The sequence below is a fragment of the Typopeltis vanoorti genome, chromosome 7, assembly GCF_054136105.1.
Source record: "Typopeltis vanoorti isolate ZY-2024b chromosome 7, IOZ_Tvanoo_1.0, whole genome shotgun sequence".
NCBI classification, from domain to species: Eukaryota; Metazoa; Arthropoda; class Arachnida; order Uropygi; family Thelyphonidae; genus Typopeltis; species Typopeltis vanoorti.
Window position 1 is genome coordinate 154,808,872 of NC_143555.1, and position 17,113 is coordinate 154,825,984.

General features: G+C 36.4%; 1 protein-coding gene across 3 annotated transcripts in view; it reads left to right on the forward strand.

Annotated features, from left to right (window-relative positions):
• Nucleotides 1–17,113, forward strand: part of LOC150105228 (serine/threonine-protein kinase/endoribonuclease IRE1-like) — a 543,187-nt gene that overhangs the window by 368,147 nt on the left and 157,927 nt on the right. For all 3 annotated transcript variants that reach the window (XM_090396205.1, XM_090396206.1, XM_090396207.1), the window contains one exon: nucleotides 7,030–7,189. In XM_090396205.1, the coding sequence (XP_090252331.1) occupies nucleotides 7,030–7,189 (160 nt within the window). The remainder of the gene's footprint in view (nucleotides 1–7,029; nucleotides 7,190–17,113) is intronic.

Here is a 17,113-nt window from a genome sequence, read left to right on the forward strand (position 1 = left end):
CTTTACACAACAGTATACAAGTTTCTGTGTACATTCTTTTTTATATGTTTGTTTGTTTGTTTGGTGGCATTTCTGCTTTCTTCCTTGAAGCTTCTGCAGTGCTTATCTGAGGAAGATAATAGATGGCGGTGGTTTCGTGGTTTTCTTCCAGTATCTGTTGCAAACCAGGTGTAGATTTAACTGTTTATATGTATGTTCTTCGAAACTTATATGTATATATATATGTATGTGTATATGTAAATGCTTTTTTTCTGGTTAGCGTGTAGAGGCGAGTCCAAGTGCCTACGCACTACAACTGCTTGAGCACAGTTTAACTTTTTTGCTGGGGGGGGGGGTTGGATATGGTGTTTTTGTATCCTTGTAATGTTCGAGAGAGGGGTTTGTTGTAGGTTTGTGTGTGTGTCAGAGAGAGAGAAATTTCCCTCTGATTTTCAGTTCTCGCTATAATATTTATATAGTGCCTGTTTCATCTCTCTGTAGGTCCCTAGATTTCTGCAATGATGGCAGTTGTTTATCATGTTAGGTATGTGGAAGTTTTGTGTAGCTTTTCTGCAGTGATTATTATTCTTATATGTTATGGAGTTTGTTGACTATGGTTTTGTTATCTGATGTGTTGTTCTGTAGGTTGGACTGAAGTAGTGTTTTAGCATGACTGTGTAGTGGCATAAGTATTTCACCTTAAATATTTTGTCCTTGCTGCCTGTATAAGTGTGGGCTGTTCTCTTTGTTCCCAGAATATCAGTTTTAACATTTTTCTTTGCAGTAATTGTAATCTGTTAAGTTTGTAGAATGAGTATGATGTAATTACATATCTTAAAATGTTTTCACATAATATGCTTTATCGATTTGTATTTTTGTGTGTGTCGGAGCAATCTCTTTTAATCGACATAGTTTGCTTGCTATTATCCTGAGTTTATTGTGTTGATAATTTGTATGGCTATTCCAACTTTGATCAGCATCGAAGTGAAGTCTGGGATAACGTGTTGTTTTTGCCTGTGTCAGCAGAAGAATCAGCACTTTGTGTATAGGAGGATGAATGTCAGACAGTGAGATATTTAGTTTCTGTGAGTAGGATCTGGGGGTTTTTGAATATCATTAGCTTTGTTTTTTCAGGGTTTATATATATATATGCCATTTTCAGTTAGCCATTTAGTGATTTGATCAATGTCGTGTTGCATATTTGTGTAAGCTATATTTGCATTTCTCTGAATGGATACTATGGCTGTGTCGTCTGCATATTGGAAGATTTTACTTTTTAGAGGAAGATGGCTAATATCATGTGTGCATATATGTTAAACAGAATGGGAGATAGAACAACTCTTTGTAGTACTCCACAGGTTACTGGTACCTCTTGGCTGTGCACTGATCCTATATATATGATGCACTTTCTGTTTTTCATGTATGCTTTGAACCACTGGAGTAGATGACCTCCAATTCTGCTATGTGTTAGTTTGTTCAACAAATTTTTTGTGTTAGTGTTTCAAATGCTTACATTAGGTCAATAAAAACGACTAATACTGTTCTGTTTTTATCTAATGCAGTGTTTTGTGTGTGAAATTCCAGGAGAGTTGATGTTCCTTTATTTTTTTTGAAAGCCATATTGTGTTTTGGGAATGATTTGGAATTTTTCTATGTATGTGGAGAGTTTGGAATACACAATGCTCCTCATGATTTGGTTGATTATAGGCTTTTTGTGGCGATGTGTCTGTAATCACTTATATTTGTTTTTCCATGTTTATGTATGGGAGTGATTAATGCAGTCTTTAGTGTTTCAGGTATGTGCTCCCTTTCAAAGATTTTATTTAACAGTTTTAGTATAACTGGACATGTTTTAGTATAACTGGAGTGTTTTTGATGTCTTTTGGTCTGATTCTGCCTGTTCCTTGTCCTTTGTTAGGGTTAATTTGTTGGATTGCAAGTGGCAGTTCTTTTGTTATTGTGGGGAACCACATTGACTGGGCTGCTTGTGATCCTAGTGGAGAATGTTTCCTGTAGTTTTTGGACAGAGTTCGCGAAGTGCTGATTAAAGTTGTTTCCCAACTGTTTGAGGGATTTGGGCTTGCAAGCAAAGTTGTGTTTTATTGTTTCTCAGGCATATGTTTTGTGTGTATTGTCCAGCATTTCATTGATCAGGAGCCAGGTTTCCTTTATGTCCTTCTGAGCAGTTGTTAATTTCTTTCTATAGTAGTTTCTTTTTGCCATTCTAATCTGTGTTGTTAAGAGATTCCATTCAAAGAAAAGATGCCCTATGACATATGGCATCTTTTCTTTGCATGTCTATTAATATGTTGTCTGTTATCCATAGATTCTGTCTAGTTTGGGAGCATATTTTTATTTTTGTTAATGCTTTGTTATATATTTTATTAAATGTAAGTTTGCAGTTACTATATACAGCATCAGCAGAGCCTAAAGATGCTATTTACATCTAGTCGGTTTTTCTGATTCCGTTGTTTACTATAGTTTCATTCAGTGCTTTTTTTCTGGTGGTACGCAGAACCTGCACCTTTTTTCTAAAGTTTTTAAAAATTTGCGATTTATTGCCAGCAAAATGTATATAAATATTCCAGTAGATGGTACTGTGTTCACAAATTGAATTTTCAGGTTTGATTATTCATAAGTTTGTATCCTGCTTTCCTGTTTCATAGGTTGGTACGCAACCGGAAACAGGAAGTTGTGTTCACTTCCGATTGCTTCCAATATCAGTTCTATATTTACTCTGCAACAGGCAGGTGTTCACTTGAGTTTTGAATTAATCTAAGTTAAATCAGTGTAATCATTGTTCAAAACGAGTAAAATAAGTAGTTACTTTAGCCACTGAGTAAAAAAAAGGAAGGCTGAAGAAGCAGAAATTGTTGAATCTACTTGTGATCCTGTAAAACAGAAAACTAGCACCGAAAATGCACTTGGTGAAGAGCAAGAAAAATGACTTCTGCAAGAGAAACGAGTGGCTGTTTGTCCAGAATAAAATGTTGGGCTGTAAAGTGTGTCGTGATGTCGGAAGTCTTGCCGTTGATAAACACATGAGAACGAAAATTTCAACGGAGTGAGCAAATGGTAAAATCAGTCATTTTGGAAAATCTCGCAAACAACAGTTTGCGAGATTTTCATTAAGAAAAGAGATTTAAGATCATAAAGAGAGTGCAGCACACAAAGTGTGCCAAAAAATAAATCTGAAGGAAAAAAACGAAACATTAGAGAAACTTTTCCTAAATATTTTGTCTCATAATAAAGAACAGGAAAAGTTTCAAACCGCTTACAAAGTTGTGAGGAGAAATCAATCATTTAACAACTTTGAAGACAAAATAAATTTACAGGAACTTAATGACCTAGACATGGGATATATTCTGCAAATGCTTGCATTAACATTGTGAGCCACATTGCAAATGAAATGAGAAAAACATTAATAGACAATAAGTGTGGTTAGTAAGGGTGTTAGAGCTGGGTTCTTTACTTTTAGAGTGCTGAATGAGTGGAATAAGCTGCCGGAGTCTGTAGTGGGTGCTGTGACAGTGAATGAGTTTAAGGCAAGGTATGATAGATACTGTGTGAATGTCAAATAGTTGTGATGAAAATTATTTGGGGCCTCCCTCGATAGTCTAAGGACTCCTGGAGTTGCCCGTAATAATAATAATGGACTCCAAGAACAAAATATCGTTACTTATTGATGAATCGACAGCCGTGAATAACACAACAACCTTCATTATTATTGTTCGTGTAGTTCTTCCTGAACTTTTGGCTCTTGTGAGTCTTTTCCTAGATTTGATCAAATTATCAGATGTAACTGCTAGAGGGATTCTAAACTCTTGAATTAGTCATCTTGAGTGTTTAGGATTATCTGAAGATTGCTTAAAGGAGTATTTATTGTCTGTAACTTGTGATGGCGCAGGTATGTTGTTTGGTGTGCATAATGGTGTAAGGAGGCGAATGCAAGAGAAGTTTCCTAGTGTTATTTTCTGGCATTGTGCTAGCCATCGCCTTGAATTGTCTGTTAGTGACACAGTGAATAATGTGGCAAGAATGAATCGCCTTAAGAGTTTCATGCACAAACTTTATAAGACTTATCAAGCTTCACCTAAGAATGCTAGGGAACTACAGGAATGTGCAGTATCTCTAGAACATCAACTTCTTAAAATTGGCAGAATTTTAAGCACTCGCTGGGTTGCATCTAGCTATCGCACTGTTTCTGCAGTGTGGCAAGACTTTGAAGCACTTGTCCATCATTTCTGGAGGCAAAAGAAGACAGCACAACAAGAGAAGAAGCAAAACAAATCGCTTTCTTTATGAAGGCCTTTTAAGAAAAATAACACCATGCAAATTTGTTCTTGATTTGGGCCTTATGTGTAATGCTCTCCAAGAACTTAGTGAACTAAATCTAGATTTACAAGAGAGAAATATTGACTTGTACAACGCAGACAGGAAGATAAAGAATACAGTTCAACTTTTTAAAGAAAGTATTGAAAATCCTGGTCCGTACTACAGTATTTTTCTTCAAAGTCAGAAGAACATGAAGTTCAAAGGGATTGAGCTCCACAAAAATGTAAGACACAGTCCTACAATAAGTTCATCTGCTTTCTATAAAAGTCTGAAAGAAGCTGTTGGAAATCATTTGCTTAAAGGAGATGATGTTGATTTGCCTGAATGTGCTAAGATTTTAGATTACAAGTATTAGCCAGAAAATCCTGGGAATCCTCTGACATTTGGCCAAGCCAAAATTAAAAAGTTAGCATGCAAATTTCGCTTAAATGAAAGAGAAACAGTTCGTGGTTTCCGTAAATATCTTCAAGAAAACAAAGTCCCGGACATACTACTTCCTCTAAAGCATACTTTGGGCACAATTACAATATCTTCCAGTGAATGTGAAAGGGGTTTCTCACAGATGAATCTTATAGTAACTTCATCTAGGTCATCTCTGCTTGTACGGACAACTTGTGCACTGATGTTCATCAGGATAGTAGGACCTCCTCTCACTCAATTCAACTCTAGCAAATATGGGGACTCATGGCTGCTCTGAGGTCATCATCCTGCAGTTGATACCAAAAGCAAGAAGCGATCTAGAGACGATGAGGATGCATCGGAGGATATGTTAAAAGTGTGGAAGTTGCTGTAATAACATCTTCATGTTGAGTACCGCACCTTTTTTTCCAGAAAAAAAGCACTGGTTTCATTTATGATGCTATTATACTGTTTTGTAGTCTCAATGAGTTTTAAGGGTTCTAGTTCAGTATGTAACTGTAATGCAGTGACATAATGGTCTGCCAGTAGCTGTTTGGAGGGTCCCATATATTTATGTGGTGAATACAGGATGAGGTGATTGTATTTTCGACAATCTCTTCTCGTGTATACGACTGTATGGAAGAGGTCATGTTATATGCTGTTAGGCGATCTAGGTAACTTTCTATGTCGTTATTTATGTTCCTAATGTTTATATTCATGTCACCTATTATTATCAGGTATTCTGAGGCACCTTCTTCCACGGCAAAAAGCCATCTATTTAATTCATCTAGAAATTTTGTGGTGCTTAACACGTTCACTGCCACGCTACTTAGGCATAGTTTGTTACCGTATGCTAAGCAGTTTCACTTCTTCAAGGTCAGTACGGGTAATCTCGTTGCCGGCGGTAATCAACATACGAATATATTCGTAGTTGGCTTGTGAGGCTCATATACCATTTACGAGTATACACACTTTCGCTGCTAGCTCTGCATGCCAAGCATTTTCACTTCTTCAAGGTCAGTATGGGTAATCTCCTTGCTGGCGGTAAGCGTAATACGAGTATATTCGTAGTTGGCTTGTGATGCTCATATACCAACTACGAGTATACTCATAGTTGGCATCAAACGTGTTAAATTGGGTGGTCTGTATATTCCATTTAATATCAAGGAGTTCTCTCGTTTGATATTTTTAACTTTGATGCATATATGTTCTGCAAATTCTAATTTATAGTTTATTTCTATTACTTCTAATTCATGTTTGCTAAATATTATTATACTACTGCCTCGTTTAGTTTGTCTGCAGTGTTTGTGTTGTTGAAAGTTTTGCATTTGGTAGATGGCCGCCTCTTCGTTTGTTGTGGATACTTCTGTTAGTATTAATATATCTATGCTGTCTATATCTTCCTTCAGATAAGCTTGCAGGATCAGCCAGTATATTTGAATGCTCCTGATGTTGACATGAAGAATAGATAGTTCTTTTTTGGGGGAAGTCACTTGTTTCTATTCTTTTATCGAGTTTAGTATGTGGCAGCTGTCATGTTCCAGGGTGATTACATCTGCTTGGTGATCTGTATTCATGTAGGTTGGTATGTTGTTCCCTTCTTTACAACTCATCAGTGTTCCTTTTTAATAAGGCAGCCTGTTGAGGTTCTCTACAGATTTAATGTGGATTGGCTTTGCATCTTGTGTCTTTTTAAGGAATATTTTGCTGTCTCTTATCCATATAAACTGGTAATTTTTTTTTGTAATAATAATTATGATATGTGACATGGGATTCTATTTAGTTCCTTTTCTTACACCTGTAACTTTTCTCATAATCCAGTCAATGACTATGTTTAATAGTGAACAGCCATTAAACATCCCTGCCTGAAACCGGACCTTATCTCAAACCATAAAGATGTTGTTTGCTGTGCAATAACAAAACTTTTACTTCTTTTATATATTTCTTTGATTATTCTTACATATTTATCAGGAATTCCATCTCCATCTGTTCATTGGGCTTCCACAATGCCATATGATCACTCCAATGCTCAGTGATGTTCCACACCAGGCCTCACCATTTAGTCCTGTTGTATGCTTTTCTGGAGGATTCAACTCATTGACGGTCTATCCTTCCTCTTTTTCCAGTTAATTAAGTAAGAGTAGACAGAAAAGTTTTCTAACATATAAAATGATTTTAGTTCATTAACTCCATTCACTTTTAAGACCTGTGCCATATTATAAATACATGAATTGAAAGTCGTATACATAAATTTTTAACATCGCAATCTCTGTTTCTTTTTTTTTTTATGTGTTTTGGTTTTTTTTATCTTTGTAGGAGCAAGATTACCAGTTTCGTTACATTGCTATTGAGCTCTGTTCTGCTACATTATCAAATTATGTGGAAAGCCCTAACTTTGATAAAAGAAATTTGGATGCTATTACACTTTTACATCAGGCATCCTCAGGACTTGCTCATTTGCATTCTTTAGACATAGGTAAGTTATTTTGTTTAAAATATTATTTTATTTAAAATAAGCACCATACCAGAAGAGTCACAACTGTTGTACAGAAAGCTAAGTCTATGTATGAAAAGAAACTTGCCCTGTAAGTTAAAGACAACCCAAAAGAATTCCATAATTATTCTTCAAGTAAAAAAAAAGTATGAATTTCAAAGAATAACTTTATTGAATGCAGACGGTATGCAGAAAAGATTGTTCAACTAATGAGTAGCCATTTTGCTCAAAGCTATCAACCTTGTATATACAACATCGAACTCACTGCTACCTCTTCACTGTATGAAGAAATTCATGTGTATGAGGAGGAAGTATTAGTGCTGTTGCACAAACTGTATAAGAATTCAGCAGTAGGATCTGATGAGATATCAGCAAGGTTGAAGTGGCTATTCCTTTGAAAGTTTATTTTTCACTTGGTTAGAGTATAATAAATTTAATTTAATCCTTTATCCAAGTGTGAGCAAACAAAGTTTGCGCCTGAAAGTATCTTCAGGACTGGGGCAAGGTAGTACAACACCAGGGCACTCCTTGCAAAGGTGGAGCAAGCTACCAACACTCCTATCTCAGTATCTCCCGTAATGCAACACACATCTCCTTGCGGATATGTCTAATGTTATGCATTAAGGGAAGGGCCACAACCCAGACTAGTTTCGACCTTTATTGAGGTCTCTTCAGTGGGAGCCAGGCCTGAGTGGAGATACCAGGCAGAAGCATTAGCAGGTCATCTCTACCTATAGGAGTTGCCAAATGGTGTGCCACCCTTTTTTAATAAATTACTCTGGATTTAGAGAAAGATGTTGAAAGTTTATTTTTCACTTGGTTAGAGTATAATAAATTTAGTTTAATCCTTTATCCAAGTGTGAGCAAACAAAGTTTGCACCTGAAAGTATCTTCAGGACTGGGGCAAGGTGGTACAACACCAGGGCACTCCTTGCAAAGGTGGAGCAAGCTACCAACACTCCTATCTCAGTATCTCCCATAATGCAACACACATCTCCTTGTGGATATGTCTAATGTTATGCATTAAGGGAAGGGCCACAACCCAGACTAGTTTCGACGACCTTTACTGAGGTCTCTTCAGTAAGAGCCAGATGCCTCCCACAATTCCAGCCTATTGAAATCATTCTGCATGAACTGCATATCAGTAGCACTCATGGAGTGGTACGTGGTTGGAATGGATTGCTGTTGAATGTTGTGTGTGTAAGTAGTGTGAATGAATTCAAGAACAAGTATGACAGCTGGTGCGAATAGTGTTGTCTCCCTTGATGAGTTTCTGACTCCCTGGAGGTCTCGCTTAATATAATAATAATATTATACATTTATAGACAATATTTGCTAATACCTGCGACCTCTCCTACTCCCTATAGAGAGTAGGAGAGGTCGTTTTTCTAGCCCTATCTAATTTTGTAGACTGAAGGGTCTGTTTAGTATCCACTGGTAGCCACTCATAGAGAGCATGCCCAAGACTATCATTATCTTGAAGACAAGCAAATAAGTGCCATCATGTAATCTTTAACCCTAACACTGTATATATGTTTGTCTGACAGTATGGGTCCTACAGTTGATTTTCTTGTTCATGGGACAAAAAACCCATGTCAGGACAAAAAAAAAACACTTGCTCGTATCACCGGAATTTAGGTAACTCAGGAACCAGTCAAAGAAAGGGTTAGAAAAAGTTCCTGTAATTGGCAGCTAAAGACAAACTGAGAACAGCTTTCTTCAAGCAGCCTAGTACATATGGCACTTCCACAGATTTTATTTTATTTTTATTTTACATTTATTGATATTTACATTTACAGGAGATCTCCTATATCACCCATCTCTAGACCCTAACCCTTGTAAATACCTTGTGAAAATTTTGTTAGTGTGAGGTTGTTGCTCTCGATATCTCCAAGACTTTCTGTAGGATCTAGCACAAGGGACTATTAGAAGCTTTAAGGATTTTTATTGTGCCCCTCACCCAGTGGCATAGCTGGGGGGTGGGCAGTCCACCCCGGGTGGTACTTTGAACCTTTTTGAACTTTTACAGTTAATTCCAAAATAAAGTCTCGAGAACACTCAGTTCCAAATATTGTAATACTACTGCGAATTTTCCTTACAATTGCTGTAAGTGTTGCTAGTTGTGAGAGGAATTTTTATAAATAAAATTTGATTAAGAATGATCTACATTACTATGAAATAGACTTCATCAATGTCATCGACGATTTTGCTAACAGAAAAAGCAAAAAAATTAACATTTTAGAATGTTGAAATTAAAGTTTTACTTCAAAAATGAACATAGTGTTTTAATTTATTTCCCTATACGTCATTTTGGCTTTTTGTGGTATTTTTGGTGTGTATTGAGAGGGGCGGCAACAGCTCTAGCTATGCCACTGGCCTCACCCTTGTGTGGTGACAATCACATTAAAAAAAAAAAAAAAACTCAATTAGGTGTGTTAACTAGCTTTACCAGTCTTATTGACCAAAGGTTAAAGTATATGCTCTCCAACCAGCAGGTCACATGTTCAAATCCCTTTGTGGGCATGGATATTTGTGATTGTCTTTAGGTGGGAGAAGAATTCCATCATCATCACTAAAGACAATAACACTTCATATAACACCACCACCATCCTGCGTATTGGAGGCATTAAGTGGCTTGAAAAATTTCTATGTTGGTTTTCTACAGCAGGATTTCTGGACTATGTAAAAAATCAAAAAAATATAAAATTTATAAAAAAAACAGAAAAAATATCCACCCTGGTACAAATGTAAGAAATGTTTGCAAATAACCTTTCATGGGTAGGAACCCCATAAAAGAATGAGACTAGATGCAGAGAGGACTGTGGAACTTTCATGTCAGCCAGAGATACTTGAGTCTCTTTCTCATCATGAAATATATTGGTTAAGAATGCACATTTAAGCTACCATTAATCATTTTTTAGTTTTTAAAAATACATAACAGTGTAATGTTCTGTGTAAAATGACTTGCTGTGCCGCTTTGATGTTGTGACCTCAGTTCTGAATGTTTTTGTGCAGATTCATGTTCAGTCAATGCCTGGAATTCTGCATTCAACATATAGGCTGATAAATGGCATTTTGCATATTATCTTTCATAGCACGCTACAGTGATATAATAAATTTAGTTTAATCCTTTATCCAAGTGTGAGCAAACAAAGTTTGCACCTGAAAGTATCTTCAGGACTGGGGTAAGGTGGTGCAACACCAGGGCGACTCCTTGCAAAGGTGGAGCAAGCTACTATCACTCCTATCTCAGTATCTCCCATAATGCAAAACACATCTCCTTGCAGATATGTCTAATGTTATGCATTAAGGGAAGGGCCACAACCCAGACTAGTTTCGACCTTTATTGAGGTCTCTTCAGTGGGAGCCAGGCCCAAGTGGAGATACCAGCCAGAAGCGTTAGCAAGGTCATCTCTACCTACTGGAGTTGCCAAATGGTGTGCCATCTTTTTAATAAATTACTCTGGATTTAGAGAAAGATGTTGAAAGTTTATTTTTCACTTGGTTAGGATATAATAAATTTAGTTTAATCCTTTATCCAAGTGTGAGCAAACAAAGTTTGAGCCTGAAAGTATCTTCAGGACTGGGGTAAGGTGGTGCAACACCAGGAATGCCTGGAATTCCTGGTGTTGCACTGACTTGGGAGCATCATATTCCTCCAATTTATACTGAGTACACATGACTTGTTAAATGACACAATGCACCTTGTTCATGGGAGAGTTCATTGACTTCTTTCCAAGTGATGTATCTGAAGGGAATTATTCCCTTCAGATATTCAGTTGTTTGCTGATGATGCAAAATTGGGTAGTGTAATAGTTGATCAAGGCAATATAGTGAGCTTGCAGAATGATTTACACAGGGAGATGGTATGGGCAAAAGATGAGATGTCAGTTTAATGCAGAAAAATGTAAGGCTATGATTTTGGGATGAAAAAATTACAAACAGTGTATCACATTGATGGAACTGTACTCCATCAATGTTGAAATTAATGAATTAGAGCTTTGGGGTGTGGGTGGAAAGGGCATTGAAGTTCTGAGGTCATGTTGTAGAGGCAGCAAGGTTGCTCACAGCATTACTTGGTTATTGAAAAATACACTAACAAGCAGTGGAAAGAAATTATCCTTCCTCTTTATAAGACTTTGATTCAGCTACATCTAGATTACTGTGAACAGATTTGGTCACCTGATTTCTTGGTGATGGAAATGATCCAGAGACAAGTGACTAAATAAGTGGTCTGTGGAATGCTCCCATAAAGATAGATTGGGGATTTGTGGGTTGTAGAAGTTTATTAATAATTGGCATAAAAGAGAGGAGATGATTGAAATGTATACATTACTAAGAGCTGATGATTACTAAAATGATCTCATCTGGAAGACAGATCCTTCTGTCTCTCACCTCTTACAAATGATCGTTATAACTTACAACATTATCCTATCTCATTTTTTAAACATCTGCATATACTCCCGTACCAAATGCTTTGGTACTTTTTACATGGGAGTATATGCATATTCATTACCACTGTTTCTTTATCTGCTTTTAAGATGATGATACTTTTGCTCTACTGTAATGATGACTTCAATAAAAATAGAGGAATTAGTCTGTTAAATGCAGGGTACAAAATATATGCAGGAATATTAAAAGAGAAACTAAACAGTATTGTAGAACAGAATGGATTTCAAAATGGCACATCTTAGACTCAATTTTTTTCACTTGACTATTCTACCAATTATATATTTGTTTGCTTATACTTTATCTAAGTGTAAGCAAACAAAGTTTGTGCCTGAAGTATTTTCAGAACTGGAGCAACTCGTGGCAAAGGTAGTCTGGCTCCCACTGATGAGACCTCAATAAAGGTCGAAACCAGTCTGGGTAGTGCCCCTTCCCTTAATGCATAGCATTATACTTGTCTGCCAGGAAATGTGCTTTGCATTATGGATACTAAGGCAAGTGATTTGAAGTTATACCACCTTTGCCACAAGTTGTCCCAGTCCTGAAAATACCTGAGGCACAAACTTTGTTTGCTTACACTTAGATAAAGTATAAGCAAACAAATATATAATTGGTAGAATAGTCAAGTGAAAAAAATTGAGTCTAAGATGTGCCATTTTGAAATCCATTCTGTTCTACAATACTGTTTAGTTTCTCTTTTAATATTCCTGCATATATTTTGTACCCTGCATTTAACAGACTAATTCCTCTATTTTTATTGAAGTCATCATTACAGTAGAGCAAAAGTATCATCATCTTAAAAGCAGATAAAGAAACAGTGGTAATGAATATGCATATACTCCCATGTAAAAAGTACCAAAGCATTAGTCTTACAATAGCTGCACAGCACTGGGGGGGGCAATGCTGCTAAGAAATAAAGTAAATAATTGAGTTTCATATTGAGATATCGGGTTCACTACCACTTTCCTTCATAATGTGATCTGATCCATATAGATTATGAATAAATGTGTAGAAGACGTGCACCTGTCTTGTACCTAATTTCCCATCAAACCATCTTCCTGTACATCCTTCATGATATACAGTTCAAATATGGGTTGTGTATCTTTGTATGATCTCATATTTGCACAACTATAATTGTATTTTGAACAGCTTTATCATTTAGTACTTCTTTGTATACCAGACAATAAGAGTTAAATATCAATCTCATTATATTTCCATGATTTCTCAATTCTTTGTTTTATTTGTTTTATGTAGAATTATAAGACAGGCAACTATCATATACTTAAAAATGAACTTGCGGCAGTACAATAGATGAAAGAATTTGGAGGAAGAGGGATCAGTAATACATGGAGGTACTTAAGAAAAAATTGTTGACAGCAGTGGCAGATTATACCTCGAGTGAAGAAGATAAAGCAATTTGGAATCAAATGGATGACAAGAGTAGAATTGCATTGAAAAGGAGATTATGAAAAACATATAAAGAAAGTGGCGGAGAACAAGGAAAGTGACCTAGTGCTATAAACAGAGCAAAATTAGAATATGAGAGAGACTAGTGCTGCAATCCGTGAAGATTTTTTGCTATGTAGGCAGAGGGGAAAATGATAGTGGATGGATTACCTTGCTGGGTGGAGATGAAACTTGGTTGACCAATGTAGATGACATAATCGAGCCATTTCATGATTACTTTATTATAGTGTTCCATCCTGGTACAGCAAGCTTTATTCCTAAAAGGATAATGTGTGGTGAAGTTAAGTGAATGAAGAGGAGGTGTTTTGAATATTGAGTACTCTAAATGTCAATAAGGCAGAGGGAACTAGATGGAATTTCACCATGTGTTTTAAAGGAATGTGCTGTGGAACTGACTGTGCCATTGACTTGGCTGTTCAGTAAGGGTTTTACAATGGGACAGATTTCCTTGTGAGTGGAAGGAAGGTGAGATAGTGCCATTGCATAAAGGTGGTGGCAGAATGGAGGAATATTAAACTATAGGCCTGTTTATATTTCTTTTGTCATTGTTAAGATTTTGAGAAATTGGCAAGAACTTGTTACGTCTATGTTATTTCCTATTAAGTTATGGTTATATTATCTCTATCTTTCTATCACTTTATAGCTTCAGTTATTCCGTTGCCGACAAATTTATAATTGTTTAAATCGACTGCACCAGCCGGCAACTGAATTCTTATACACAATTAAGCAACTCAAAATAATATAGGGATCGAGTGATTTGCAGTCGTGGTCCCCTCTTTTCCTTTTGTTAATGGATTCCCCCCTTTACTTATGCATGGCCGAAAATTTAATAAGTGGTAATTCAAATCTCAGAATACGACAGATTCATGAGGTTAGGGTTAAAGAAATACGTTTATTTAAACACTTACATATATACACTTTAATTAGAAATTCCAATACTAAGGAATCTGAACTCCTCCCCCCCCCCCCTTTAAGTTAACATATCCAAAATGTCTACTCCAAAATCTATTCTAACAGTCTCACACTTTCTTTTGTATTACTATGTTCAGACTCAGTTAATTCTCACAGAGTTACTCAGTTCCCACATATAAAATAGTGCATGCACATAATTGTATACAATCCTAGTATAGAGCATATCAGACATATTTCGTCTTGCAATTTTAACATAAGACAATATTCTTGTTTATGCTCAGGCCTTATCCTCCTCTAAAATTCAGTTAATGTTCAAGCTAATTTCTAATACAATGTCTTAAATGTTTCTCCTAAAACAAACAATTCGAAGGCTTGGTTCCTTCCCTGCTCAGCTTAAGCTTTGGGGGGGCACTAGCTTACTACACGTAGACAGAAATGTCCAAAACAGTTCTTGAGACACTAAATGAAAGTTGATTATATGGAGCTTCTTAACTCTCTGGTTCCTATACCTTCTTTGGTTATTATTCAAAACGAGTACGAAAACTTGCACCTTACCATTCTTGTCTTTTCTCGTAGTTGTTGAGACTTCCTTGATTACACTTCTGCGTTTTCTCACCATGTATTCTTATGGCGTCTGCGACATACTTCTATTTTCTTCGAAAGGATCACCTTTCACTGAGTTATACGTTTAACTAACTAACCAATGGCTCTATGCTGGAATTCTGGCCGCATTCCTTTGGTGTGACTATACTCGACACGGCACGTACAGCAAACAGGGAGATTGTTGCTGAGTACGGCGGCAAGCTTCGCAGCTATCCAGGACATGGATCAGGAACCAGGAACAGAAAACAAGAGAGCGAATGAATCACGCGCTGAAACTTATATAGTAAATGTGAATGCCCTCTCTTGGTGACTACGTGATGCTCATAGCGGCGGCCGATTGGTCACTGCAATTCCAAACTGTTTTTAACATGGCTCTAATACTTATATTATCTTACATACATCTAATAGTAACATTTCAGCATTGATACATAATTTTCCCTTGTTAATTATTTCACAGACTTTATCAGTTTTAATTATGGACTACTCAAAATCACTTAATATCTACAACTAAAGTGGTTAGACATAGTTCTGAGTTAGCAAAATGTACACTATCTTTTACCTTTTCTTCTGGAGGCATAAGTATGTCCATATCCATGGTTTTAATCGTTACTTTATGTTGGGTCGGAAACAGGATGATTCATCAAAAGTGAATCAGCATTTTTTCTGACACAACAAACTTGTATACGGACTTGGGCATGATGAGAGTAATATTTTTATGCAGGTCAGCATAGATTGTTAAATGGTGCTCTTATTTTACTCATCTGATTACCTTTTACAATAGAGTGACAAGAGCAGTGGATGAGGGTAAGGCATACTGTCCTTTTTTTGGATTTTTCAAAGACATTTGACAGGGTGCCACATGACAAGTTGATTTTTAAATTGCATCATATTGGTTTGGATATCAGGTTAGTAGATTGGATTGATGATTGACTCTCAGATAGATAACAGAGAATTGTATATGGGGGAGCAGTATCAGGGAGTAAGAAGGTTACAAGTGGAGTTCCACAGGGGTCAGTCCTGAAACTATAACTGATCAATCTTTATGTTAGTGATATTGTCACAGGAATACAGGGAGATATTTGCAGATAATATGAAGCTTGAGAGGAGAGATTAGTAATAGTGCTGATGTTTTGGCTTTTCAATAAGATTTGAATAAGCTGGAAATGTGGACAAATGATTGGGTGTGTCAGTTTACAACAAAATGTAAGGTTTTAAAATTTGGGATCCACAGATTGGATAATGCTTCATACTCTTGGTGGAGTTATGCTGGAAGAAGTGGAGAAAGCAATGGATAAGGATAGTGTCTCATTGCATGAAGCTTTGATCAGACCATGTCTAGATTTCTGTTGTGATATTGTCACAGGACTGTAGGGTGATATTCAGCTATTTGCAAATAATGTGAAACTTGGGAAGGTTATTAGTGATAGCGCTTGATGTTTTGCTCTTCAGTAGGATTTGAATAAGCTGGAAAGGTCAAATGAATGGCAAAGTCAGTTTAATACAACAAAACAAGGTTTTAAAATTTGGGATCCACAGATTGGGTGTTCATACTCTTGGTGTAGTTATTCTGGAAGAAGTGGAGAAAGCAAGAGATAAGAGTAGTGTCTCATTGTGTGAAGCTATGATTAGACCACATCTAGATTTCTATGCTCAGATATGGCAACTGGGATTTGAAGGGAATGAGGTGACCTTCGAGAGGGTGCAGAGACAGATAACAAAAATGATATCAGGAATCTTGATTATGAGGATGGATTGAGAGCATGCAGACTACAGAGTTTGGTGGATAGATATGACTGAGACATTTAAGCTATTGAATTATTATTGGATTAATACTAGGGAAATTTTTCCAGTACATCCCCTGAGGGTACATATCAGGAATTTGATGATGATGATGAGATTTTTCATTTAGCAGAAAGAAACAAGGACTAGAGGTCATACCTTCAAGTTATAAAAATAAGTAATGAGTAAAAGGGTAAGAAGTAAGTTTTTTGTACGGATAGCAGTAGGAGCATAGAATGCATTGCCGGAAAAGGTGGTGACAGTGCAAATGATGGATAAGTTTAAAGAATTGTGTGATAAACTTTGTATTGGCTAGTATTGATGTCCCACAATGAGTCTTTTGACTCCATAGAGGTTAAGACGAAGATAATAATGTAAAATCCTGGTTCTAACAATCACTTGTACACAACTTTTTCTCCAAGTTTCTCCTCAATAATTGTCCTTATTCTCTTCTCAAGTGTTATTATTAACAGTGTTGTAACATTTCTTTGTCTTTTATTGTACAACGGTTGTATTTTTTTTATTCAGTCTTTTCTACCTAAACCTCCTCCTATATTAACCTTATCGGCTGCGCTATTTATGTTGTAACCTTTTCTTCCTTATTATAACTATCCTACCGCTGCGCCATTTATGTTGTGTCGCTTCTTCTTATTCACACTTATTTTAAATCTTTGTTGCTTTATCTCTGTAATACAC